At 46.2% G+C, this 25,277-nt stretch overlaps 1 protein-coding gene across 12 annotated transcripts in view; it reads left to right on the top strand.

Annotated features, from left to right (window-relative positions):
• EWSR1 (EWS RNA binding protein 1) overlaps positions 1 to 22,589 on the top strand; it is a 32,778-nt gene extending 10,189 nt beyond the window's left edge. For 3 of the 12 annotated variants that reach the window (XM_015456950.4, XM_045363857.3, XM_015456948.4), the window contains 13 exons: positions 94 to 280; positions 4,312 to 4,479; positions 8,188 to 8,399; positions 9,891 to 10,071; positions 12,829 to 12,866; positions 13,409 to 13,441; positions 13,752 to 13,870; positions 17,800 to 17,929; positions 19,714 to 19,836; positions 20,869 to 21,031; positions 21,330 to 21,466; positions 21,738 to 21,990; positions 22,191 to 22,589. In XM_015456950.4, coding sequence (XP_015312436.1) covers positions 94 to 280; positions 4,312 to 4,479; positions 8,188 to 8,399; positions 9,891 to 10,071; positions 12,829 to 12,866; positions 13,409 to 13,441; positions 13,752 to 13,870; positions 17,800 to 17,929; positions 19,714 to 19,836; positions 20,869 to 21,031; positions 21,330 to 21,466; positions 21,738 to 21,990; positions 22,191 to 22,230 — 1,784 coding nt within the window. In that variant the 3' untranslated portion in view covers positions 22,231 to 22,589. Of the gene's footprint in view, positions 1 to 93; positions 281 to 4,311; positions 4,480 to 8,187; positions 8,400 to 9,890; positions 10,072 to 11,680; positions 11,917 to 12,828; positions 12,867 to 13,408; positions 13,442 to 13,751; positions 13,871 to 17,799; positions 17,930 to 19,713; positions 19,837 to 20,868; positions 21,032 to 21,329; positions 21,467 to 21,737; positions 21,991 to 22,190 lie in introns of those variants that run through there. The other 9 variants (XM_045363858.3, XM_005567685.5, XM_074004086.1 and 6 more) reach the window with 6 other exon arrangements.
• Positions 22,590 to 25,277: the final 2,688 nt, after the last annotated feature.

The following is a 25,277-nucleotide window of genomic DNA, read 5'->3' as shown; positions in this document are numbered from 1 at the left end:
AAAAGTAAGTGGTTTACAAATTGTTGTGATAATGAGTGTGTAGGCAGATCTTTGAGGGGGCCTGAAATCTGATGCAGCTCTCCTTTGTTCTAGGTTATACTACTCCAACTGCCCCCCAGGCATACAGCCAGCCTGTCCAGGGGTATGGCACTGGTGCTTATGATACCACCACTGCTACAGTCACCACCACCCAGGCCTCCTATGCAGCTCAGTCTGCATATGGCACTCAGCCTGCTTATCCAGCCTATGGGCAGCAGCCAGCAGCCACTGCACCTACAAGGTAAGGCCACGGTCCCCTTAATGCGTCAGTCTCATGTTGGAGAGAAAGAAACCAACTACATACACTTAAAGGAATCTGTGGATTAGTTCCTTATTAATGGTTGCTTTCACATACTCTCAGATGTTCACTGTTGTTACATTATAGTAACTGATGTGATAGAACATACCACAGAAATATTCTGCATTTAACAGTGAAATTGGCTGGGCACAGTGGCTCATGCCTATAATCCCATCTCTTTGGGAGGCCAAGGTGGGTGGATCATATGAGATCAGTAGTTCAAAACCATCCTGGCCAACATGGTGAAACCCCGTCTCTACTAAAAATACAAAAAAATTGGCTGGGCATGGTGGCTCACGCCCGTAATCCCAGAACTTTGGGAGGCCGAGGCAGGGGGTTCACGAGGTCAGGAGATCGAGACCATCCTGGCTAACACGGTGAAACCCTGTCTGTACTAAAAAATACAAAAAATTAGCCAGGCATGGTGGCGGGCGCCTGTAGTCCCAGCTACTTGGGAGGCTGAGGCAGGAGAATGTCATGAACCCGGGAGGCGGAGCTTACGGTGAGCCAAGATTGCTCCACTGCACTCCAGCCTAGGCGACATAGCAAGACTCCGTCTCAAGAAAAACCAGAAAAATTAGCTGGGTGTAGAGGCGCATGCCTGTAATCCCAGCTACTGGGGAGGCTGAGCAGGAGAAGCACTGTAACCTGGGAGATAGAGGTTGCAGTGAGCCAAGATGGCGCCATTGTACTCCAGCCTGGGCGACAGAGCAAGACTCCATCTAAAAAAAAGGTGAAATGGTGCCATCCAAGGGCCAGCATGAGTAATGGCACTGAATAGGTTCTCTGGTTTCACAATGACCTTTTTGGGTAGGAGAAGGCTATTGTTTTAAAGAGTGTGTTTTCACTCAAAGCAGCATGACTGATAGAATTGTACTTTTGATGCTTTTATTTTTGGTTTCATTGACCTTGTAAATGGATAACCGCTTTCTCTTTGGGAAAAACATGGTAGTTCACACGGGCAGGAGGGGAAGGGGTGCATCACGTGAGCCAAGAAATGGTCGTATGACCTAATTGTCTGGAAAGAACATACCCATATTTGAGAAATAAAACATCACTGCCTCAGCTTAAGCAGTTGACATGATTTTCTCTACATTATGTAGAGGCTTAATAATCTAAATATAGGCAAATAAAAATTCTTAACTGGGTACCCTGCTGTAGGATGCACAGAGCTCATACCCCATGACTGGTTAGCAGGTAAACTGTTAATTATTACTTAACAAAAGATTTTAGGTCTTTGCTTCAGACAGTCACTTAGGTGGCTTCTGTATACAGTCTTGAAGGTACATTGAATTCTGGTTAGAAAGAAGACATTTTGGGGAATAAACAAGAAATCAACTTCTAACCTAGACTTACCTGCTCTAGGGGTAAGAAATTAGCTCTGACAAACACTCGTGAAATTACTTTTAAAATGCATAGTGAGTAATCAGAGCCACTTGATAATTTATACTTGGTAGGCAGCCTTTGCGGTAGCTAAGTTAAACTTAGTGGCTCATTCCTGGAAGGGCCTCATTTCGGAGTGTCATCAGACATATGAAGTCCCATTTGATGCTCTGATGCAACAGTATATCCAAGCCATATCTGGAGGGTTTTATGTATGAATTGGGGTTTGATAAGGGACCTATTTCAGCTTGGGAAAAGTTAGTACTTCACACCCTCTCTGGTTTTCCTGGGTTTTTTTGTTGGTTGGTTGGTTGGTTTTTTTGAGATGGGGTCTAGCTCTGTTGTCCAGGCTGGAGTGCAGTGGCGAGTGCACCCACCTCCCAGGTTCAAGCTATTCTCCTGCCTCAGCTTCCCGAGTAGCTGGGACTATAGTCATGCACCACCATACCCGCCTAATTTTTGTATTAGTAGAGGCAAGGTTTCACTATGTTGGCCATGCTGGTCTCGAACTCCTGACCTCAAGTAATCTGCCTGCCTTGGCCTCCCAAAGTGCTGGGATTATAGGTGTGAGCCACAGCACCTGGCCTGGCCTGCCTGTTGATTCTTTGGGCTTTGCTTAAAATACTAATAGCTCTAACTCAGTCTGCTGCAGCTGTGATGTAAACTGTTAGGGCCAAGAGGTAATAGAAACCCCTGGAGTTTTCCTTGGAATTGAGATTAATTTTCATCATTTAACAGGGATACATACTTCCAGGTTCATCCGAGCAGGGAGTTGGGAGGGGTCTCTTTGCCTTACTCTGGTGTTTCCATTATGGAGACTTGGAGCCGAGTTAGATTAATTTATGCAGCTCCGTTTAGTAAATGATTTTTTCTGGTTGGTTGGTTGGTTTTTTGGGTTTTTGGGTTTTTTTTGTTTTTTGTTTTTTGTTTTTTGTTTTTGAGACGGAGTCTCGCTGTGTCTCCCAGGCTGAAGTGCAGTGGCGTGATCTCGGCTCACTGCAAGCTCCGCCTCCCGGGTTCACGCCATTCTCCCGCCTCAGCCTCCCAAGTAGCTGAGACTACAGGCGCCCGCCACCACGCCCGGCTAGTTTTTTGTATTTTTAGTAGAGACGGGGTTTCACCATGTTAGCCAGGATAGTCTCGATCTCCTGACCTCGTGATCCACCCGCCTCGGCCTCCCAAAGTGCTGGGATTACAGGCTTGAGCCACCGCGCCCGGCCAGTTTTTTTTTTTTTTTTAAGACAGAGTTTCGCTGTTGTTGTCCAGGCTAGAGTGCAATGGCACAATCTCGGCTCACTGCAGCCTCCGCCTCTGGGGTTCAAGTGATTCTCCTGCCTCAGCGTCCTGAGTAGCTGGGATTACAGGCGCCCACCACCGCACCCAGCTATTTTTTGTAATTTTTTTTTTTTTTTTTTTTAACCGAGTCTCGCTCTGGTGTGATCTCGGCTCACTGCAAGCTCTGCCTCCTGGGTTCACGCCATTCTTCTACCTTAGCCTCCCGAGTAACTGGGACTACAGGCGCCTACCACCACAACCAGCTAATTTTTTGTATTTTTAGTAGAGACGGGGTTTCACCGTGTTGGCCAGGATGGTCTCGATCTCTTGACCTCGTGATCTGCCCGCCTCAGCCTCCCAGAGTTCTGAGATTACAGGTGTGAGCCAAGGCGACAGGCCAATTTTTTTGTGTTTCTAGTAGAGACAGGGTTTCTCCATGTTGGCCAGGCTGGTCTCGAACTCCTGGCATCGGGCAATCCACCTGCCTTGACCTCCCAAAGTGCTGGGATTACAGGCATGAGCCACCACACCCGGCATCTTTTGAGATGGAGTCTCTCTGTCACCCAGGATGGAGTACACGATTAACAGCTCACTACAACCTTCACCTCCCATGCCCCAGCGGTCCTCCCACCTCAGCCTTCCAAGTAGCTGAGGCCACAGGCATATACCACCATACTTGGATAACATTTTTCTATTTCTGTAGAGGTGGGGTCTCCCTATATTACCCAGGCCAGTCTCAAACTCCTGGGCTCAAGCCATCCTCCTACCTTAGCCTCCCAAAGTGCTGGGATTACAGATGTGAGCCACCATGTTTGCCCTGGTCTGTTTTTAATAAATAAGAATCATAAACCTGCAAATTCTCTAAATTTATGATGCCATGGACTTACGTAAATGTTACTCCAAACTAAAACTTACATTATTGTTAGTTTCTAGTCTTCAGCAGTCCCCTTTGAGAAAAAGCATTTATTCCCTAACAGATCACGTCTCCCGGATCACCTAAACTGGTAGGACAGAATATCACAACGCTCTTTTATAGCTTTTACTGTGATGAATGGCACATATTAATGTCTCTTCTGTGGATATAATTGGTTCTTCCCCTTTCTTAGCATTGTCTTCAAGCAAATATAGTTGGACCAGCACTCAGTTTGATGTAGTTTACTTTAGGATTGTATTTATTGTATTTATTTCCAGGCTTAATCATAACATTGCTTATTGCTTATGGATTTATAGCATTCTTACCCAGGAGTTTTGTGGTTGGCAGACCACACAAAAAAAGTCACTGTGTAATTTTATTTATTTTTTATTTCTCCTCTTAGACCACAGGATGGAAACAAGCCCACTGAGACTAGTCAACCTCAGTCTAGCACAGGGGGTTACAACCAGCCCAGCCTAGGATATGGACAGAGTAACTACAGTTATCCCCAGGTACCTGGGAGCTACCCCATGCAGCCAGTCACCGCACCTCCATCTTACCCTCCTACCAGGTCAGTCTACTTTCTGTAGCAAAACAAAAACAGTGACAAAACAGTTGTTTTCAGGTTGTTGACCAGCTTGCTTTGACCTCTTCAGGTAAGGTATGTTGTCTGACTGTCGGAGTAATAAGTCATCTGATCATACTTAGTTACATTAAAGTCTCAGTTCTAGGGTCCCGTAGTGTTGCCTGGCAGCTAATAACTAAACTTTCTAAATACAGACAAAAACATTTTTATCACTCTAAGTTCTTCCTTTAAGGTTCTTCCTTTTGCTGTTTTAGTTAACTCAGATAAGAAGCAGAAGTATATGAAAGCATGTAAATAGAACCATAAGAGCCACCTTCCCCAATGCAGTTAGGATAAGTAAAGTGCAGGGCATTATAAATCACCTTTTACATTATAAATCACATTTTACATTTTACCTAATGCATAAAGGTTCATTCATGCTCTAACCTTTTAATGTTTGGGCAATTCATTTTATTTTTATTTTTATTATTATTATTGTCTGGCCAAGTTTTCTTTTTTGAGACAGTCTCACTCTGTTGCACAGGCTGGAGTGCAGTGGCACGATCTCCACTCACTGCAACCTCTGTCTCCCAGGGATTCTCATGCCTCAGCCTCCCAAGTAGCTGGGACTACAAGTGCACGCCACCACGCCTGACTCATTTTTGTTTTTGTTTTATTGTTGTTTTGAGATGGAGTTTCACTCTTGTTGCCCATGCTGGAGTGCAATGGTACGATCTCAGCTTACTGCACTCTCCACCTCCCAGGTTCAAGCGATTCTCCTACTTCAGCCTCCCGAGTAGCTGGGATTACAAGTGCTCACTACTATACCTGGCTAATTTTTATTTATTTATTTATTTTTTAATTTTTTTTTTTTTTTTTTTTTTTTTTTTTTGAGACGGAGTCTCGCTCTGTCGCCCAGACTGGAGTGCAGTGGCGCGATCTCGGCTCACTGCAAGCTCCGCCTCCCGGATTCACGCCATTCTCCTGCCTCAGCCTCCCGAGTAGCTGGGACTACAGGCGCCCGCCACCACGCCCGGCTAATTTCTTTTTGTATTTTTAGTAGAGACGGGGTTTCACCGTGTTAGCCAGGATGGTCTCGATCTCCTGACCTCGTGATCCGCCCGCCTCGGCCTCCCAAAGTGCTGCGATTACAGGCTTGAGCCACCGCGCCCGGCCTATTTTTTAATTTTTATATTTTTAGTAGAGACAGGGTTTCACCATGTGGACCAGGCTGGTCTGGAACTCCTGACCTCAAGTGATCCACCTGCCCCGGCCTCCCAAAGTGCTGGGATGACAGACGTGAGCCACTGCACCCAGCCAGTTTGTTTCTTTTGAGACGGAGTTTCGCTCTTGTTGCCCAGGCTGGAGTGCAACGGTGCGATCTCGGCTCACCACAACCTCTGCCTCCTGGGTTCAAGTGATTCTCCTGCCTCAGCCTCCCGAGTAGCTGGGATTAGAGACAGGTGCCACCACGCCCAGCTAATTTTGTATTTTTAGTAGAGACAGGGTTTCTCCATGTTGGTCAGGCTGGTCTTGAACCCCCAACCTCAGGTGATCTGCCCGCCTCGGCCTCCCATAGTGCTAGGAATACAGGCATGAGCCACTGCACCTGGCCCAGTTTTTGTATTTTTAGTAGATACAGGGTTTCACAATGTTGGCCAGACTGGTCTTGAACTCCTGGCCTCAAGTGATCCGCCTACCTTGGCCTCCCAAAGTACTGGGATTATGGGACTACAGGTGTGAGCCACCATGCCCAGCCTGCAAGTTTTTTAACCCATGTTTAATTAGATGTGGGTTTTCAAATTGTTTGAATTGTGCCTTAAAAGTTTTGCTAGAAGTAGCAGTTCCCTTTTTTGCACTTATTTCATTTTTTTGCAGCAGATGTGAACAGGTTTAGGAACAAGTAGAATTGATTGGGTGTCTCTCATTACAGCCAGCTTGGAGCAAAAGTGGGCAGGGCTTACAACTCTTCTTCCACAGAGCAGGTTCGTACCTATTGTGTTGAGAGTAGTTAATCTGGCAAGTTGGATAGGTACACAGTGAGACACTACTGAATTCATACAGCAATGGTGAGGGATGTGGTGTATTAGAAGCTTTGTTAGTCTGTTTCTTTGTTTGTTTATTTTTGGAGACCAGGTCTCACTCTGTTGTCCAGGCATGGGATACAGTGACACAGTCATAGTCCCCTGTAGCCTCGAACTTCCTGGTGTAGTTTAATCGGATTTTAAAATATGTATCCTTATTGTTTCATATCATGATTTGTGAAGCCTAATACCAGATGATTTTTTTTTGTTTTTGTGGTTTTGACTTTTTTTGTTTTTGTGGGTTTTTTTTTTTTTTTTTGAGATGGAGTTTCGCTCCTGTTGCCCGGGCTGGAGTGCAATGGTGCAATCTTGGCTCACCGCAGCCTTTGCCTCCTGGATTCAAGTGATTCTGCGTCAGCCTCCCAAGTAGCTGGGATTAGAGGCATGCGCCACCATACCTGGCTAATTTTGTATTTTTTGTAGAGATGGTGTTTTTCCATGTTGGTCAGGCTGGTCTCGAACTCCTGATCTCAGGTGATCCACCCGCCTCTGCCTCCCAAAGTGCTGGGATTACAGGTGTGAGCCAGTGCTCTCGGCCCTTTTTTTTTTTTTTTTGAGACGGAGTTTCGCTCTGTTGCCCAGGTTGGAGTGCAGTGGCGCTATCTTGGCTCACTGCAACCGCTGCCTCTGCAACCTAGCTGGGACTACAGGCGCATGCCACCATACCCAGCTAATTTTTGTATTTTTAGTAGATGGATTTTCACCATGTTGGTCAAGCTGGTCTCGAACTCCTGACCTCAGATGTTCCACCTGCCTCGGCCCCCCAAAGTGCTGGGATTACAAGCATGAGCCAATACCAGACTTCACCTCCCAGGTTCAAGTGGTTCTCCTGCGTCAGCCTCCCAAGTAGCTGGGACTACAGGCACCCGCCAGCAGGCCCCGCTAGTTTTTTGTGTTTTTTACTAGAGACAGGGTTTCATTGTGCTAGCCAGGATGGTCTTGATCTCCTGACCTCGTAGTCAGCCTGCCTCAGCCTCCCAAAGTGCTGGGATTACAGGTGTGAGCCTCCGCTCCTGCCCGAAAATGACCATTGTTTTAAATGGGAGTGGAGATTAAGAGGAAACTCTTTAAGGGTTATACAGATGGTGGTTATAATATTTCCCCCTCCCAGCTGGGCACCGTGGCTGACGCCTGTAATCCCAGCACTGTGGGAGGCTGAGGTGGGCGGATCATGAGGTCAGGAGATCGAGAGCATCCTGGCTAACACGGTGAAACCCCGTCTTTACTAAAAATACGAAAAAATTAGCCGGGCGTGGTGACGGGCACCTGTAGTCCCAGCTACTCGGGAGGCTGAGGCAGGAGAATGGCGTGAACCCGAGAGGCGGAGCTTGCAGTGAGCGGAGATTGCGCCACTGCACTCGAGCCTGGGAGACAGAGCAAGACTGTCTCAAAAAGAAAAAAAAAAAAAATTCCCCCTCCCATTTAATGTTTTATTTTGAACACAAAAATATTTGCTGACTTGAAATTCAAATTGTTGATGTGTAGAAAGTAACTACTGTTTTATGGATGTCTGTGTCACATGCTGTGAATGTCTCTTTTATTCAGGGGATTTGAAATAACAAGCCTCTTTTTTCTAAAAAGCTGGGGTTTTTTTTTGTTGTTTTTTTGTTTTTTTTCCCCTCTCTTTCAGCTATTCTTCTACACAGCCGACTAGTTATGATCAGAGCAGTTACTCTCAGCAGAACACCTATGGGCAACCGAGCAGCTATGGACAGCAGAGTAGCTATGGTCAACAAAGCAGCTATGGGCAGCAGCCTCCCACTAGTTACCCACCCCAAACTGGATCCTACAGTCAAGCTCCAAGTCAATATAGCCAACAGAGCAGCAGCTACGGGCAGCAGAGTGAGTTGCTAAGAGAGAAAAACAAATAAGAATGATTGTGTTTGGAGTTTTTTTGTGGGGTTGATTTTTTGTTTGTTTGTTTTTCTTTTGAGAGGGAGTTTCACTTTGGGGGCTAAGGCTGGAGTGCAGTGGTGGGATTTCAGCTCACTGAAACCTCTGCCTCCTGGTTCAAGCAGTTCTCCTGCCCCCGCCTTCCGAGTAGTTGAGATAGGCGCCCGCCACCAGGCCCAGCTAATTTTTTTATTTTTCATAGAGACGGGGTTTCACTATTTTGGTCAGGCTGGTCTCAAACTCCTGACCTCAGGTGATCCTCCCGCGTCAGTCACCCAGAGTGTTGGGATTACAGTCATGAGCCACTGCCACGCCAGCTGTGTTTGGAGTTTTTGAACAGGGGGAATACTCTTTACTATTGTTTGCTTTTGGAATCCAGGACACATCTTTAGGGCATGACATTCCAGCTAACATCTTGGATGTCCCAGTGAAGATTTCAGTGCTTTTTTCCCATTTAATTGTTTTTAGTATGCCTTGCCAAAAAGAAGAGAGATACTATAATTGATCAGAAAAAGATGTTTTAGACTGCTAGTCTTGCTATCTTTGGGGAGGTTGTATGCAGTGAGTAAATCCAAGATCGTTTTTGGCCTCCCTATCAGTCATTAATGTGAAGTGGGGAGGCAGCTATTGCAGGCCACTATGATTTTGATAGTCAAATAAAAGCTATGTGTTTTTTTTGTTGTTGTTTTGTTTATATCCTTTAAGGGGAAAAAAGGCCAGGCACGGTGGCTCACACCTGTAATCCCAGCACTTTGAGGGAGGCCAAGGCAGGAGAATCACTTGAGACCAGGAGTTTGAGACCACCCTGGGCAACATAGTGAGACCCTATCTTTTTAAAAATAAATAAAGATTCTTTTTTTAAAAAAAAAAAATAGGGAAGGAAAAGGGGGGAAAAAGAATCCACCTCACAGAATATTTGCAGTTCTTATGTGTGGAGAGAGGTAACCAAAAACACAAAATTATCTTCAGAATTTAGTTTGTACCATGATTGTTGGTCTTTTTAAATTACGTTCCATCCACGGGGATTTTTCAGCAACTGAAAAGGAGTAGTGTTGATTTATGTAGTTGAGCCCCTAGCAGTGTGCTAAAGCCCTGAGAAACCTGGCTCTGTTTTCATTTCTTGAGTATAGCTCAAAAGCTGCTTTTGGAGACATCTTAGGATAGAGAACCCTATAAACTATATATTAGCGAGAGGGCTTTTTTTTTGTTCAGAAGCGGTTTATTCTAGGCTAACTATGTAAGGTTATTTCAGCTGTGATGAACCAGCAGTTTTGTTGAACTTAAAAGAGCCTACACATTAGGGGTGCTTTATCGTGATGTAAAGAAGATGGTGCCTTGGTTAGTGCCTTGCAATTGAGGATTTTGTTATTCCAGGAGAAAGTACATCAGGCAGTAGTGTAAATGCTGGTCCATGGCTTACAGATGTGACTCTTTCCTCAGGTTCATTCCGACAGGACCACCCCAGTAGCATGGGTGTTTATGGGCAGGAGTCTGGAGGATTTTCCGGACCAGGAGAGAACCGGAGCATGAGTGGCCCTGATAACCGGGGCAGGGGAAGAGGGGGATTTGATCGTGGAGGCATGAGCAGAGGTGGGCGGGGAGGAGGACGCGGTGGAATGGGGTAAGAGCAAACCTTTTCTCCTTTTACCTAATTTTGTTTCATCCATAGGATTTTCAATGGAAAGAAGGGACTGAAAGACATAAGAAATTAATTTCTGCATTTCCATGGACAATCTGTTGAGCTCAAGCCATCTTCTAAAACATGGAAATGTCATCTTTGTGGCATACATTAAGTGGCAGTTTATTTTCTTTCCCTGCCAGTATACTTCGTTGGGTCGGGGAGAACAAAGAATGGTTTTGAAACCATAGCTTTCAGTTCCCTTCATGGTTTCCAGAGGTGAGAAGCCTCTGTGGGTAATAGATTTGGGATGGAACACACACAACCCTTCTAATGACCCTGAGTTTTTAACTAATTGCATTTGAATGGTTGACTTGAAATACCTGGTGTATATACTGCAGAAAAGGAATGCAGCTGTTTTCCACAGTGTTTGTCCCCAACTTCTGTTTGTACTCAGAATCGTTGAACATAATGAAGATTTTGGTCCCATAATCCTTAAACTATAGCCTGAGGTGCACCTGATACATAGAGTTTGGATGGAGCACAGAAAAATCCAATAGCATTTTGCAGAGTAATGTATATAATTATAGGCTCACTTCCTATTGGCGATGTTGAAAGTCTAAATCGGTTTGACCATTTTGATTGATGGCACAATCTGGTTTAGAAAACTTTGTTTAGATCAATGACATAACCCTACTACCTCTGCCTGCCCTTCCCCTCCCTTCTCCCATCCCCTTTTCCCTATCTGGTGTCTGTACTTTGATGAAGGTGAGCTATAATATTGGTGGTTAACATAATCCAGAAGGCTTAGTTCTGTGTGTGTTCTGTCCCTATATAAACTAGTAAAAAAAAAAGTTATGCAGAATGTTAAATATTTACATTTGATTTGGTATGCCACTATTCTAGGAAAAATTAAATAGTATTTTTTTTAAATAGAATGAACTTCAAAATTAAAGTTGATCTTTAACTTCCATATTAGCAAATACTCTTCACTACTGAAAGTACTATTTTGCATATTCTGCATAACTTTAAGTCTTTAGTGAAATCTTTATTGGAAGAAAGTCATTTGACAGCAGGCAAAAATTTAATGATTTGGTATGAAGTAAACTCAATCTTCTGATTTGGAAAATATTATAAAGGTTTCACTTCTTTTTGGATGTTTTAAAATAGACATAGACACTTGAAAGTACTATCATCACGTCTCAAATCACCTAGAATTCCTAGTATTTTTAAATTGCAAAAACAATTTCAAGTTTATTTAAATACTCCAGAAGTTATAATCCTACTAATTGTGCTAGACTTTGCTAGTAGAGGGGGCCCCTCTTTCTGGATGAGAAGTCTCTCTTGGAGCCATAGAAGAGACCATGGCTTTCCCCATAGGTTTTACAACAGACTGTGAAGCAGTCTGTCGGATCCTGTGGGGATAGACCAGGGGCATTTCCCTCGTCCCCCCTTTTTATTGTGGTGTGGTGATGGTTTTCAGTGTCTTCTGCAGGTAAGGCACTCAGTGTTGTTAACATGCCCTTTTTCATTGCCTCAGTATTTTGATATTTTCATTGGCTGTTAAACGTGGAAACTTTTTAACATGCTTTGTCGCATTTATATGCTACAGGTTACAAAGTGAGAGCCTTGTATACACTTCAATACTTAAAAAGTACCCGTACTCAGTACTCAGCCGGCAGCATAATGAAAAGTGGGACTAGACACGGTGTCCATATGGAGAGGAAAAATATACATAGAATATTTTTAACAAAATGTATTCATTGTATAAATGGAATCCTTCTGTAACTTTGGTAACTGCATACTTGTTGTTTGGTAATGAACCAGAGGAGGTATAATACTCTAGAATTGTGTAACATTAAAGTGTAAACTTTTGTGTTTAAAGAGAGAGAACATTTTATGGTGTGTACTTTTAAAAAGGAAACAAAGCTGCATGCAACAGCTTGAAATTGTGTATTCAGGTATTAAAGGTGCAATACTGGTTAGAAAAAACTCAGGGCCTCCCACTGGGGAGCTGCCTTTATTTAATTCTAAAGAAAACAAAATTTAACTCCTAAAGTCCAATTCATATTTCCCCTTCCCCTCTTTAAGTAATTTTACATGGCCATAGTCATTATTCTAACTGATATGTCTATAAAGTTGCACCCCCAGTCCGCTGAGCCTTGGTATTTGTTGTAAATTCTCCTTTCACAGCGATTGTTAAATCTATTCGTGCCCTGAGATGTATGGCTTTATGCTGAAGATTGGCTGGATGCGTCCTCTGATGTGTGTTGTAGGAATTTAATGTGGTTGTCTCCTGCTTTATTATACTGTGACTTGTTAGGAAACCCTGGGCCTCATTTGGCTCTCCCTTGGGAGAGGTTGAGGGTGCACCTTTATGAACATGGAAAGGTTTATCACAGCAGTTAACCCCCACTTGCTCCTCCCCTCTATACCAAGCTCTTCTGGTTTTTCACCTGATGGGGTGGGTGTTTGGGATCTATTTTTTCTTCCTAATTTGCCAAGTATTGCACTATTAATACCAGCCCCCGAAATGAAAGGAACCAACCACACTGGTGTGTACAATCAGACAAGCAAGGTTGTATATTGAGGAAATTTGAGCAAGCTGCCCTGAAGAAAGGCATAGTGACAAGATGAGAGAGATGCATTGTTTGGAGATGTGTTTAGCCAGTGCCCTTCTTCCCCACGAGCCCCCCCAAGGCTCAGAGCGGTACTGGCTTTTAAAGGGAAAGGCCTTCATTTCTTCGTTTATCCCCCCAGCAGCGCTGGAGAGCGAGGTGGCTTCAATAAGCCTGGTGGTAAGTTTTTGAGTATTACCATAGATAGTGTTTTAAAAAAAAAAAAAAATGCAGTCAGTTTTTAGAAAACTATAATTTTTTTATTAGTTTCATAAGCGGTTTAAAAATGATCTATACAAAAGAGACTAATGGGTACTGCCGGCATTGTCTTAGGGGTAATAAGGTTAACCTATGGTTACAAAACAAAGGGTAACTTGAAGTATTGAGTAACTGCTTCTGTAATATGGGGGAGAATAAATTTTTAAATTTGGTTTATTTAGAGGAAAAATTTTGACTTAAATTTAACACTGATTTGGCACATAAGCATTGAGAGTGTATTTGGTTAATGGTTTAGAAGCAAACCAGCAAAGAAAAAAGCAAACCCTAGCAAACCTTTCACAAATGTTAAAGAGGCACTGCTCCATTTTAGCAGTGCGGGTCATTTTGAATTTAATGAATCCCCATCAAATGGTGGTATATTAGATAGCTATGTGTGTTTGTAAGGTTTGTAGCTTGCAAGACGTGCACTAATAATATTTTATATGATCTTTCCTGGTTGGCAGGACCCATGGATGAAGGACCAGATCTTGATCTAGGTAATTTTGAATTCTTGTACTTCATATTGTGCTTTATAAATTAATGGTACAGAGGTAAATGCATGCCTAGAGTTCAGCAGCCTTATAGACCAGCGTGATATTCTTGCTGTCAAGGACAGTTTGGGGAATCCTTTATTGTGAGCATCTACTTATAATGGCCTTAAGTGAAGTAAACCGAAAGTTTAATAGCATTCTTAGTATGCTTGGTAGTTTTCTTAGATTTATGATGAATATCCTTGGGCAGTAGTGATCAGATAGTTAAGAAACCCCTATAGATGCATGATAATAATTCTCTTGTTTTCTCTGAAAGGCCCACCTGTAGATCCAGATGAAGACTCTGACAACAGTGCAATTTATGTACAAGGATTAAATGACAATGTGACTCTAGATGATCTGGCAGACTTCTTTAAGCAATGTGGGGTTGTTAAGGTCAGTAAAAGCATAACCAGGTCGTCTGGCAAAACTTTAAACCGCCGAGCATTTTGAAGAGAGTGAATTGATGTTGAGAGTTGTTTTCTAAGGTTGCTTTTGCCTGACTTCTTTCTAGATATCTTATGGTTTGTTCCTTAAAAAAAAAAAAAAAAAAAAATAGCCTTTTTTTTTTTTTTTTTTTTTTGAGATGGAGTTTTGTTCTTGGTGCCCAGGCTAGAGTGCAGTGGCGCAGTCTTGGCTCACTACAACCTCCGTTCAAGCGAATCTCCTGTCTCAGCCTCCCCGGTAGCTGAGATTACAGGCGTGCACCACCACACCCAGCTAATTTTGTCTTTTTATAGAGATTGGGTTTCACCATATTGGTCAGGTGGGTCTCAAACTCCTGACCTCAGGTGTTCTGCCCACCTTGGCACCTCCCAAAGTGCTGGGATTACAGGTGTGAGCCACTACGCCCAGCCTTCCCTCCTCCACGCCTAGGGACTAAGTCTTGCTCAGCCTCCCAGGTTCAAGTGATTCTCCCACCACAGCCTCTTGAGGTAGCTGGACTTACAGGCACATGCTGCCACGCCTAACTGATTTTTGTATTTTTAGTGGAGATGGGTTTTCACCTGTTGGCCACGCTGGTCTTGAACTCCTGGCCTCCTCAAGTGATCCACCTACCTCAGCCTCCCAAACTGCTAGGATTACAAGCATGAGCCACTGCACCCAACCTCAAATTATTATGTCTTTATGCTAATTCTTAATATTTTGACTGTTTTTCAGTTCTTGCTCTTCTGTATTTTTGAGTTCGTTTATGAACCCCATAAACTTCAAAACTTTAAAACCCCAATTGGATGTTTACTAAATCTATGAAGTAATTTCAGTAATTTACATTTTTGTAATACTGAGAGATCTTTTTTTCCCCTAAAGATTCTATTTTTCCATTTGTTTGTTTATTTACTTATTTATTTATCGAGACAAAGTCTCGCTGTGTCACCAGGCTGGAGTGCAGTGGCGCGATCTCGGCTCACTGCAGACTCTGACTCCTGGGTTCAAGCGATTCTCCTGCCTCAGCCTCCTGAGTAGCTGGGATTACAGGCGCCCGCCACCATGCCCGGCTAAGTTTTGTATTTTTGGTAGAGACGGGGTTTCACCATGTTTTTCAAGGCTGGTCTTGAACTCCTGACTTCAGGTGATCTGCTGCCTCAACTCCCAAAGTTTTGTGATTACAGACGTGAGCCAACACACCTGGCCTATCCCTATTTATTTTATTATTTATTTTATTTTACTTTGAGACAGAGTCTCACTCCTTCACTCAGGCCGGATTGCAGTGGCGCAATCTCGGCTCACTGTAACCTTTGCCTCCCGGGTCTCCTTGCCTCAGCCTCTCGAGTAGCTGGAATTACAGGCTCCTACCACCACTCCTGGCTAATTTTTGTAAGTAGAGATGAGATTTCACCATGTTGGCCAGGCTGGTCTTGAACTCCTGACCTCACGTGATCTGCCCACCTCGGCCTCCCGAAGTGCTGGGATTACAGGTGTGAGCCACCGTGCCCAGCGTGTTTAGATCTTCAGTAAAGACTATCGATTTCCTTAAAGGCCTTTTTTTTTTTTTTTTTTTTGAGACGGAGTCTCGCTCTGTCGCCCAAGCTGGAGTGCAGTGGCCGGATCTCAGCTCACTGCAAGCTCCGCCGCCCGAGTTTACGCCATTCTCCTGCCTCAGCCTCCCGAGTAGCTGGGACTACAGGCGCCTGCCACCTCGCCCGGCTAGTTTTTTGTATTTTTTAGTAGAGACGGGGTTTCACCGTGTTAGCCAGGATGGTCTTGATCTCCTGACCTCGTGATCCGCCCGTCTCGGCCTCCCAAAGTGCTGGGATTACAGGCTTGAGCCACCGCGCCCGGCCGATTTCCTTAAAGGTCTTGCAAATTTTACTAGCTTTACTTCTAGTTTCGTTTATTTTCAAGTTGCTGTGGTTAATGGTCTTCGTTAAATGACACTTTTCTGGTTATTACTGCTGTGTAGAAATACAGTTGATTTTGGGCGGGTGCGGTGGCTCATGCCCGTAATCCCGGCACTTTGAGAGGCCGAGGTGGGCATATCATGAGGTCAAGAGATCAAGACCATCCTGGCCAACATGGTGAAACCCTGTCTCTCCTAAAATACAGAAATTAGCTGGGTGTGGTAACACATGCCTGTTCAGCTAATCGAGAGTCTGAGGCAGGAGAATCGCTTGATCTCAGGACGCAGAGGTTGCAGTAAGCTGACATGATGCCACTGCACTCCAGCCTGGAGACAGCAAGACTCCGTCTCAAAAAAAAAAAAAGAAAGTTGATTTTGGTAAATCTTATATAAGGCAATTTCTCCCTACTTGTAGTTGTTTGTGCACAGATAACACACACACCTCAAAAGTAAAATGCTTTTAGTGTCTGCTGTCATATTCTACCCTATGCAAGACTCCCTTTGTTTTTTTCTTTTGAAATGGAGCCTCACTCTGTCGCCTAGGCTGGAATGCAGTGGCACAATTTCAGGTCACGGCAACCTCTGCTTCCTGGGTTCAAGCCTCGAGCCTCTTGAGTAGCTGGGATTACAGGTGTGAGCATATTAAAAAGACTGCTTTTTAATATGTATATAATATGTAGTTTTTTTCAGGAATGTGGAGTTTATCCTGGTTAAGAAACGTAGTATTTACCGTCAACATTTTGGAAATAAAGATGTTAAAATAGATTTCCAAGCTGGGTACAGTGGCTCACAGGTGTAATTCCAGCACTTTGGGAGGTCAAGGCAGGAGGATCCCAAGGATTGCTTGAGCCCAGGAGTTTGAAACCAGCCTGGACAACAGAGTGAGACTCTGTCTCATAAAAAAGAAAAAAATGCATTTCCACATTATTTATACCACAGTTTTGCCGTGTTTTCTTTTCCGTCTTCAGGTATCATGTTCCTTTTTTTAAGTGAGAGGTATCTATATATATATCCTGTTGTAATCTTTTTTAAGCCCTATAATTAGATTGCTCTCACATGTTACTGGATATATATAAACAATTACAGACTAAACTGGTGGTGTGCATATTTAATGCAAAAAAGTACACATGAAGATTCTTATACAAGGTGGCTCCTGAATTCAAGTCAGCCACATCTGATACTCAGCTGAAAGACAATCATCTCTTCTAACTGGAGGAAGTAGTGGCTGTGTTAGACTAACCGAGAATCCCTGTAGTTCACTCACAGCCTGTACACTATACTTCATGGTTTAAGGATAATTTTCTTTGTGCCACTCTTGTCTTATGTGGTGGTATCAAAGCTTGACTACCCCTACGAGGTGGCTGTGCTCAGTGGGTACCTGTCTGGGCATAGAAAATGCCAGGGCAGCCGGGCGCGATGGCTCAAGCCTGTAATCCCAGCACTTTGGGAGGCCGAGGCAGGCGGATCACGAGGTCAGGAGATCAAGACCATCCTGGGTAACACGGTGAAACCCCATCTCCACTAAAAAATACAAAAAACTAGCCGGGCGAGGTGGCGGGCGCCTGTAGTCCCAGCTACACAGGAGGCTGAGGCAGGAGAATGGCGTAAACCCGGGAGGTGGAGCTTGCAGTGAGCTGAGATTGTGCCACTGCACTCCAGCCCGGGCGACAGAGTGAGACTCCGTCTCAAAAAAGAAAAAAGAAAATGCCAGGGCAGGCGAACCAGCATCAGAAGATGGCTAAGGAAGGAGTGGGGCCTATCCTGTTCACTTCCACACTTTGTAACTTTGGGTCTACTTTGGTTTTTATGATAAAGCAGGGATAGAAGAGAAAATAACTTAAAATTCTGAAAAACTTAAAGCGGAGAAACAGTGACATTTAATGACTACTACATGTGAAAAATTGGTACTCTTCCTGGATTTTGCCGAACTTTTTTCTCCCAAATTAGTATATTCTAGTCATGCCTAACTATGGTGTTCTATGTCTAGATGAACAAGAGAACTGGGCAACCCATGATCCACATCTACCTGGACAAGGAAACAGGAAAGCCCAAAGGCGATGCCACAGTGTCCTATGAAGACCCACCTACGGCCAAGGCTGCCGTGGAATGGTTTGACGGTAAGATGTACTCACTGGCATTCTTAATCTCCCTGGCTATAGAGTATGGCAGGAGGGAGGAACTTGTGAACCACGGGAGCAAGAAGACCTTCCATCCCTTTCTGGGGGAAGTAGATTGCTGATCTCCCTTCAGTAGTATTAGGACCCAGCCATTGACCCTGGATTTGGAGATCCCTTTATTTTCAGGCTTTAGTATTACAAATCAACCTTGTTTAAAAGTGGCAAACACTTCTCTAAGCGCAGATTATCAGAAGGTACAGAAAACCCTTCAAAAGAACATCTTAGCCAGTGTACATTTGCATATAGATAAATATATATATTTAAATAAGGCCTTGACATTAATGCTGGGATTTCACTTCAGACAAAACCAACTTGAAAGCATTGAACGACTTGGCCAGGTCCAGTGGCTCACACCTGTAATCCCAGCACTTTGGGAGGCCAATGTAGGTGCATCGCTTGAATCCAGGGGCTTGAGACCAGCCTGGGGAACATGGCACAACCCTGTCTCTACAAAAAATACAAAAATTAGGCCAGGCGCGGTGGCTCAAGCCTGTAATCCCAGCACTTTGGGAGGCCGAGGCGGGTGGATCACGAGGTCAGGAGATCGAGACTATCCTGGCTAACATGGTGAAACCCCGTCTCTACTAAAAATACAAAAAAAAAAACCTAGCCGGGCGTGGTGGCGGGTGCCTGTAGTCTCAGCTACTTGGGAGGCTGAGGCGGGAGAATGGCGTGAACCCGGGAGGCAGAGCTTGCAGTGAGCCGAGATCACGCCACTGCACTCCAGCCTGGGAGACACAGCGAGACTCCGTCTCAAAAAAAAAAAAAAAAAAAAAAACAAAAATTAGCCAGGTGTTGTAGCGCACTCCTATACCTATAGTCCCAGCTACTCAGGAGGCTGAGGTGGGAGGATCACTTGAGCCCGGGGAGTTTGAAGCTGCAGTGAACTGAGATTGCACCACTGCACTCCAGCCTGGACAACAGCGAGACTCTGTCTCAAAGAAAGCGTCAAATAACAAGTCCTGGTTCTCTTTTCTTCGCCATACAGTCAGCTTCCCACCAGCTTATTTTCCTCCTTCTGGTAGACAGTATTTTTTTGCTTGTGTTTTTGATTTTTTGAGCCAGTTCACTTTGTCACCCGGGCTGAAGTGCAGTGGCACAAGCAGTCTCAGCTTACTGCAACCTCCGCCTCCCAGGTTCAGGTGAATCTTGTGTGTCAGCCACTTGAGTAGCTGCTGGACTCTACAGGTGCATGTCACCCTGCCCAGCTAACTTTTGTATTTTTTAGTAGAGATGGAGTTTCGCCATGTTGGCCAGGCTGCAGAGAGGTTTTTAAGTATATTTAAGTGTATGGCCTTTTTCTGGCCAGGCACGATGGCTCTTGCCTATAATCCTACCACTTTAGGAGGCCAAGGCAGGAGGATTGCTTGAACCAAGGAGTTCATGACCAGCCTGGGCAACCTAGCAAGAGACTGCCTCTACAAAACATTTTGTAAAATTAGCCAGGCATGGTGATGCGTGCCTGTAGTCCTAGCTACTTTGGAGGATTGCTTGAGCCTGTGAGATTGAAGCTGCAGTGAGCCTTGCCACTGCACTCCAGCCTAGGCAACAGAGTGAGACCCCCATCTCAAAAAAGCCTTTTTCTGGCCTTGTCAGTAAAGATCTTAGAGAAGATTACAGGAGGGGCAGACCTAATGCATCTGGGAGTGGTCATTTGATGATGTCGTTTAGTTGGTGAACAGGGAATATAGGGGAGTAATTGATGTTCTGTTGTCTTATTCCAGGGAAAGATTTTCAAGGGAGCAAACTTAAAGTCTCTCTTGCTCGGAAGAAGCCTCCAATGAACAGTATGAGGGGGGGTATGCCACCCCGTGAGGGCAGAGGGATGCCACCACCACTCCGCGGAGGTACTTTCTTTGATCTCCTATGTTGCATTAAAAGGTTTTCAATATACTCCCTACCCTTGAGAAACTTGATTACTAGAGTGAAGAAATACAAAATTGTGTGTAGAGTCAATACTTTGAACGTTTGTGGGTGTAAAAGGAAGAGGAGAAGAACACGGGAGGCTGGAAGCCACACTGCCTCTCACCTCCAGACTGCCATTTATTAGGCTTTGGTTGTGTCTGTATAGATTTGCCTGCTCCTTATATATTGTGGGAGTTTGGCCGCGTGTGGTGGCTCATGCCTGTAATTCCACCGCTTTGGGAGGCCGAGGCGGGCGGATTGCCTGAGGTCAGGAGTTTGACACCAGCCTGGCCAACATGGTGAAACTCTACTAAAAATACAAAAATTAGCCAGGCATGTTGGTGCATGCCTGTAATCCCAGCTACTTGGGAGACTGAGGCAGGAGAATTGCTTGAATCTGGGAGGTGGAGGTTGCAGTGAGCCAAGATCTTGTTTCACTGCATTCCAGCCCAGGCAACAGAGCAAGACTCCATCTCAAAAAAAAAAGGCCGGGCACAGTGGCTCATGCCTGTAATCCCAGCACTTTGGGAGGCGGATCACAAGGTCAGGAGATCGAGACCATCCTGGCTGACACAGTGAAATCCCATCTCTATTAAAAATAGAAAAATTAGCCGGGCGTGATGGCGGACACCTGTAGTCCCAGCTACTCGGGAGGCTGAGGCAGGAGAACAGCGTGAACCTGGGAGACGGAGCTTGCAGTGAGCTGAGATCGTGCCACTGTACTCCAGCCTGGGTGACAGAGCCAGACTCTGTCTAAAAAAAAAAAAAAAAAAAAGAATTGGAGCTCTGTTTCCTGTAGAGCACGTGGAACACGCTCATCACAGGGAAGGGGCTGATGCCTGAGCCACTCGGAAACATATGGGACGGGTGATGGGGAAATGACAACAGTGATATCTGTGGGTTTACTTAGTGATTTTTATTTCCCATAGCAAATCTGGTGCTACAGAGAAATGATCTGCTATTTCTTGTTGTAGGTCCAGGAGGCCCAGGAGGTCCTGGGGGACCCATGGGTCGCATGGGAGGCCGTGGAGGAGATAGAGGAGGCTTTCCTCCAAGAGGACCCCGGGGTTCCCGAGGGAACCCCTCCGGAGGAGGAAACGTCCAGCACCGAGCTGGAGACTGGCAGTGTCCCAATCCGTATGTACTTGTCTTGGCAAATTGATACCTTACGAGTGAAGCCACTCTTCCCTCATCCCATCCCCACTCTAGAGCAGATTGCTCTGTCTAGAGGAACAGAATGATGACCCTGATGGCTGGTTAGGGGCACTAGTCAGCCATTCCCTGGATGCTTCAGAGCCTTCTGAAGATTGATTTGACCTGTGTTGTGGGCGCACTGCTGCCTTAGGCTGTGCCCTAAAACCTGGGTGTACATAGATCCTGATAGTGAGTGTGTGTACCTGTTCACACACCACCTTTCCTTGTTTATCTTCCTTAGTTCAATTGGTGATTTCTGCTGTGATGTAATTGTATGCAGGGGTTGTGGAAACCAGAACTTCGCCTGGAGAACAGAGTGCAACCAGTGTAAGGCCCCAAAGCCTGAAGGCTTCCTCCCGCCACCCTTCCCGCCCCCGGGTAGGTGCAGGTTTCATGAGTGTCCCCTCAGCTTCCTGATGCTAAACCTCTTTTCTTATCTGTGGGCTTGGTAAACTACAGCTGCCGTCTGCTTAAGAACCTTGAGTTGTCGTCCTGTCGTCATTTCTAAATTGTCAGCGTGATGCTGAGATTGAGTGAAGTGTCTGGTTTGTTTCTGCGGTGAGAGAGAAGGAAGCAGAGCAGCTTCCAGTGTCCACAGGGCCTCTGCAGCCACCCACTGACTGCTTTCGCCCTGCTCTTCTCACCTTAGGTGGTGATCGTGGCAGAGGTGGCCCTGGTGGCATGCGGGGAGGAAGAGGTGGCCTCATGGATCGTGGTGGTCCCGGTGGAATGTTCAGAGGTGGCCGTGGTGGAGACAGAGGTGGCTTCCGTGGTGGCCGGGGCATGGACCGAGGTGGCTTTGGTGGAGGAAGACGAGGTGGCCCTGGAGGGCCCCCTGGACCTTTGATGGAACAGATGGGAGGAAGAAGAGGAGGACGTGGAGGACCTGGAAAAATGGATAAGTAAGTGCTGGTGAAAAGCAGCTGTGGGCCACCAGGCACAGTGAGAGGACAGCCCCTCCCAGCTTGGTTGGAGCAAGTTCCCATGGCACTAGGAAGCTTGTGCCAGTGCTTGGGAGGAGTCAGGAAGGGGCACCTGGGGGCTCTGGAAGGGCTTCCTCACCCCTCCCCATTCTAACCAAAGAGCCCTCTTTGCCTTGCAGAGGCGAGCACCGTCAGGAGCGCAGAGATCGGCCCTACTAGATGCAGAGACCCCGCAGAGCTGCATTGACTACCAGATTTATTTTTTAAACCAGAAAATGTTTTAAATTTATAATTCCATATTTATAATGTTGGCCACAACATTATGATTATTCCTTGTCTGTACTTTAGTATTTTTCACCATTTGTGAAGAAACATTAAAACAAGTTAAATGGTAGTGTGCGGAGTTTTTTTTTCCTTCTTTTAAAAATGGTTGTTTAACTAAGACTTTAACAATGGGAACCCCTTGTGAGCATGCTCAGTATCATTGTGGAGAACCAAGAGGGCCTCTAACTGTAACAATGTTCATGGTTGTGATGTTTTTTTTTTTTTTTAAATAAAATTCAAAATGTTTATAAACAGTTATCCTTCTCGGCCTCTGTTCCACAGTCACTGCGTGTCTGCTGGGAGCGTGCTCCCACCCCACCCAGGAGAGGGGTGCTTTCCAGATAAATGGTTTGTTCAGGGGTCGTGTGAGGTGAAATCTAAAGCGATTGTGACATGGAAACAGACTCTGGCCCTGACACACCCTCAGAGACCCACTAGTGTCCAAAGGTTCAAGGAGAGACCCAGGTAAGGGAGGCACAGGAAGACCTGGAAATAACTTTGCCTTCCGTGGTATCAGGCACTAGGAGCGTCTAAGGGACTGCTCCCTCGGGTGAGGGACAATCCCTCTTAGGCGGACTGGGTCGGGCCCTCTCATCCCAGCACTTCTGGACAAGTATTGCGTACACCTCTGCTGTTCCCCTGGTCATTTCCTGTGCTAGTATGTGTTTGATTCTCTGCATTTGGAAAACCCTCTCTTAACCAGCCATCATACCCCTCCCTCCAAACCATCTTCCTGGCTCTTTCTACAGGAAACACATGGAAAGAGCCATGTCTGCCTCCTCCCTTTCTGGAACCCACTTCATTCTTTGCCAGCACTAAAACACCTCTCAGTCACCAACGACTTCTAATGTTGCCAAATCAATGGTCATTCCTTCTCTGTTCTGTCTCCTTCATTGCTTCCTTTTTCTTCTATCCCTAAATGTGGGATGGTCCCAAGGCTAGCATTGGGTTCCCTGAGCCCCACACTGCCTGGCTGTCCTTCCCATACTCTGGCTTCAGCCCTTTCTCCCTAGGGCAACTCGGCTTGGGTGCATGATGGGTGTAGAGCAGGGCTTGCTCCTGCCCCATCCTCCCTACACCCCAGGTCAGCAAACACACTTGCCCCAAACCTTGTGGTCATCCATGACCTATTCTCAAACCCCAGCCCCCAACCTAACTCTCTTCCAAATCCAGGACAGTGCAAACCACCACAGCCCCCCACCCCCATGACACCACCTCACTGGGTTCCCTGCTTCTCTCAGTGTCTCCAGCCCTTCCTTAGAAGCCAGACCAAGGTTTGTGGTGGTTTTTGTTGTGGCTGGAAATGGCCTTGCTCTCACCAAGGCTGGAGTGCAGTGGCACAATCAGCTTCAACTGAGCTCAAGCGATCTTCCCACCTCAGCCTCCTGAGTAGCTGGGACTACAGGTGTAGCACCCGGCTAATTTTTTTGATGCTTTTGTAGAGATCAGGTCTCACTGTTGCCCAGGCTGGGCTCAACTTGGGCTCAAGTGATCATCCCACCTTGGCCTCCCAGTGCTGGGATTATAGGCGTGAGCCACCACACTTGGCCCAAACCAGCTAGACACAGGAGGTCGTCTCCAGTCTCAAAACCATTTGGTGGCTCCAAGCATGCTTGCCATGCTTCAAAAGACCCCTGGGAGCCCAGTTGCCCTGCTCTGCCTTGCTCGCCAGTCCAGCACTGTTCCTCAAGGGGCCAAGGACGCTCTCACCTCAGCCTTGATGTGTCAGAGCCAAGGTGCACACACACTTATGAGGCCCAAACTTGACTAGGGAATCACTGGGCCCCTGTGTCATGCCAGGCATTGCACTAAGTACCTCCATGTGTTTAATTCCTAATAACCTTCAAGGCAGGTAACACAGGACAGCCACACCTCAGCTGAGATGGGAACAGAGAGGTCAAGGGAGGACTTGCCATTGAGAGGCCGAGTTGAGCTAAGGGTCGTTGCCCTCCAGACCCCGCACACTCACCCTCCCACCACCCACTGTACACAGGCACCTGCTTCTGATAGGATGGGTGCTCTGACATGACCCGCACGCTGCCAGCACTAAGGGAAGACAAGCAGCCTGCTCTGAAAGCTGCTGCTGCACAAGCATCCGTCAGACTCTGGCTGCATAGGCTCCCCAGGAGGACCCTTAGTCCCTACCTTGAGAGGGGTTTGTCACCGGCATTAAATAGCCCTGGTAGAGACGTTTACAGCAGATAAGTCTATTTTTGTCAGCCCAAAGAAACTTCTGGACTCCTCTGGGCACAGATGCCCTCAGGCAGCATGGATTCCGAGCCTGTCTCAAAGGCCTGCATGAAGCTGGCTGGTGCCAGGGCATGAAGGAGGTGGGCAGGGCAGATGACAGAGCAGGTCAAAAGGCTGGCATCTATCCCACACCCTGCTCAAACTCCTCAAAAGCACCTAGACTAAAAGTTTCCAACACAAACTTGAGGTCCCACGAGGCCATACGGCACAGGCCTGGGCAAAGGTGGTGGGGTCCATGGGGAGACTGATCTATGCCCGCAGGGAGTGGCTCCCCTGCTCGACGGGAAAGAGCACAGGGCTGCAGCAGCAGCTGTGGGGCCAACAGTGCAGTCTGTGACAGGGACGACAGCTGGTCCTCATGCTGTCCCCTCCTGCCCCACTCCTGACAGATCTGCTGGGCGTACGGCCGGCAGTGAGGACATTGTGATGCAGGCAGGTTGGAAAGAGCCCACTTGGGTTTTCCAATTTTGCGTCTTTCTTGTGGAGGGCACTGGAGGCAGCTCGGGGTCACCTGTCCCACAGCCAGAGCAGGAGCTGACCAGCTGCAGTCATTGGAGCTGAGCCCACACCTGGACACAGCAGCCGGAAGCCTCCTGTGAGTCCCTCCCTCATCCTGGGCTGTGCTCAGAGCCTCAGTCCAGGCTGGAGAACTTAGGAGTTCTAATCCAACCAGTGCCAGAGGTTCCTGGAGC

Source organism: Macaca fascicularis, chromosome 10 (genome assembly GCF_037993035.2).
Source record: "Macaca fascicularis isolate 582-1 chromosome 10, T2T-MFA8v1.1".
Lineage (NCBI taxonomy): Eukaryota > Metazoa > Chordata > Mammalia > Primates > Cercopithecidae > Macaca > Macaca fascicularis.
Note: the sequence above shows the minus strand (reverse complement) of the source record. Positions and strands in the feature narration are given on the sequence as shown.